General features: G+C 32.3%; 1 protein-coding gene across 1 annotated transcript; it reads right to left on the bottom strand.

Annotated features, from left to right (window-relative positions):
- Positions 1–759: 759 nt before the first annotated feature.
- Positions 760–2,024, bottom strand: LOC121129646 (uncharacterized). Its single transcript, XM_040725374.2, has 3 exons — positions 1,834–2,024; positions 1,476–1,758; positions 760–1,341 (listed from the first exon to the last, which is right to left on the bottom strand). The coding sequence occupies exons 2-3, from the start codon at positions 1,755–1,757 to the stop codon at positions 850–852; spliced, it is 774 nt and encodes a 257-aa protein (XP_040581308.1). The 5' UTR covers position 1,758; positions 1,834–2,024; the 3' UTR covers positions 760–849.
- Positions 2,025–2,555: the final 531 nt, after the last annotated feature.

The raw sequence follows: 2,555 nt of genomic DNA, 5'->3' as shown, positions 1-2,555 counted from the left end.
ATCAGCTACAAGTAGCTGTGACAAGATATGAGGTGAATAAAGAAACAAACGAGAACATTGGCAAGAACTACTCCAATGTCGATCTGTAATACTCTGTGTCTAACAAGGATGGACTCTGCAAGGTCTCCTCGAGGTTATTTTTATGAGCAAAAAGCAATCAGGGTTTGAATATAATTGAATTTATTAGGAAAGGAAGTTGAGTCCTCAGGAGTTAAGTGATAAAGACAATAGCTAAAGAAAAGAAAATTAATTCCTTAGAGTACCAATTCCAAACCAACGCGTCATCTTAAAATTACACCTGATTTATATTAATACATACTTATAACTCCGGAGCAAACCCTCACTTTTTTGCTTTATACTTAGATGGTAGGCCATTGAGAATCAAATAATAATAATAACATCTTCTAACTTTGACTTAATAATAGAAAATAAATCATCCTTGTTCAGATTACCTACTAGAAAAAGTCGCTCTTGCTTTCTAGGACATATTTTTTACAACTCTGTAAATACCTATAGAAGGTACAATATAATTAGGCTTATAATATATTAACTGTGTTAAAATATTATGATTATTTTTATAAAACATCTGTTCATATATAGATAATCGTAGATACGTCATGTCAAAAATAACAAGATCCGTGAAATTTAGAAATTTGTTATTTTGTACTTGTTTTTTGATGTTATGTGACTACTTCCTTATGGAAGGTGAACACTTATTAGGTCTCATTAATATATTAGTTATTATGTACTCTTCGTATGTAATAAAATAATAAAAATATATATTTTGAATCAAAATGTTCATAAATTACAAATGTATATATTTGGTCCTTCATAGTTGGACGAATTCCATTAGAACGAGGATGTAAGCATCAAGTGATTTAGATATCTCTTCACTTCTTGGTTCTTAAAGTTAAGACTCCGTATAATATGAATAATGCCAAAGTGGCTCCTTGAGCAGGAATTTGAGACTAATCGTCCAAACTTATTCCCCAAATTTTTAAGAGTAGAATGTGTCATTTCGGATATTTGTGTATCTGTAACTCTGTGTGCACTAATTAATCCACATCCAATTAAATGTCCTAGTCCTATATCATTGTTTTTGGAAAATTTACAGCGTATATAGTTGACAGAGCATTGAGATATGAAGGAAAATATCTCAGGATCCTCAAGGGATGCAGCAGTGCTGTTTGCTAATGTTAGAAAGAAATCTCCAACAAGGATTGCTTTTTTGTTGGATGACTCTGTTTCAATGTCTTCGTTGACTGTTTCATGGATACGAAGAGCCAGACGAATGAGGCACATAAGTTTTATGAGCTCTAAGAGACGATCAATTTCTGACGCCTAAAACATAGAGACAAATTATAAGTAGTTAAATAAATGTGTAATTGATAGTTTCCCATTAAATTATTTTGAACATCAGATGGCAAATCCTTCATTAAAATCTTTGCCAAACTTCACAATTAACCATTGCCTACCTTTAGCATATTTTCCCTATTGCCCACGACCATCAAAGGCACAAATTCCTTCATAACTTTGACAAACCCATCTTTGAGCATGGACTCTTTTGTGAGAACAAATGATCCAGGATGTAAACTTGTTGAATATTCACTAATGATTTTCTGCTGCTGAGGATATCTTTGTATGATTTCATCATTAACAAGAGATGAAAGTGACAGCTCTGAGATTCCCTGTGACTCTAAAAACTTGTTTGAAGATGTAACAGTTGATAAAGCTCGACTACAGATATGTCTAAGCATGCTGGAATGAACAATGATGAATATGAATTCAATGGCATCTTATTAAAAGTTTGTAGGTATATGTAAATAAACTTACTTGAACTCTTCCTACGATTTTCTCCTTCAAATGTTTTCAACGAAAATATTGCTCCAATTATTTTTATTTATGATATGCTTTATACGATACTAACATTCAACTAATGAGAATTCAGATGCTATGGCTAAACCATGGTAAATTGGTATGTAAGCACATATATATTATAAGCTTGCACCCTTTACGACGACTGCGAACAAACCTGTAAGTGAATGAGTGTGTGTAGATAAAAAAATAAAAAAAGACAAGGCAAGGATTGTTAGTTCGTCTATACGGCAATCTAACCGTGAATAATTTTAATTACTCATTCAGTTGTTGAACATCTAGCAAAGGAATGATTATTAATTGAAATTAATGGGAATCTTCAAAATCACTTTTCGAAAAGGTCATCATTTGGGTCCTTAAGTATATTTATATGAAAACAGGATTTATTAGAGTTGCTAACGAGTCTTTTTTCACGTTCCCAAATAAAGTCTCGAGTAATTTACCAATTAGAGTCAAAGTCGACCCGCGAGTATATTTACTATGAGACCGAGTCAAGTCTGAATTATTGCACTTATATGAGTCTTAACTAGGCGAAACTTGAGTCATCATCAATATTAAAATTCCATCATACCTTCATATGCAGTGATGAAATTCTTGTATATAATGGGCATGTTAAGAAAAAGGAAACCGAAAATCAACATGCTGACTTTGAACATTTGAGAAATGTATTGGAGGAGATG

Source organism: Lepeophtheirus salmonis, chromosome 14 (genome assembly GCF_016086655.4).
Source record: "Lepeophtheirus salmonis chromosome 14, UVic_Lsal_1.4, whole genome shotgun sequence".
Lineage (NCBI taxonomy): Eukaryota > Metazoa > Arthropoda > Copepoda > Siphonostomatoida > Caligidae > Lepeophtheirus > Lepeophtheirus salmonis.
The sequence above is the reverse complement of the archived record's forward strand: the minus strand, read 5'-3'. Positions and strand labels throughout refer to the sequence as shown.

Coding starts and splice junctions, on each gene's coding strand:
- LOC121129646 (XM_040725374.2), bottom strand. CDS start 1,757: ATGCTTAGACATATCTGTAGTCGAGCTTTATCAACTGTTACATCTTCA. Junction 1,342..1,475: donor ATAGGGAAAATATGCTAAAG/GTAGGCAATGGT, acceptor TCTATGTTTTAG/GCGTCAGAAATTGATCGTCT.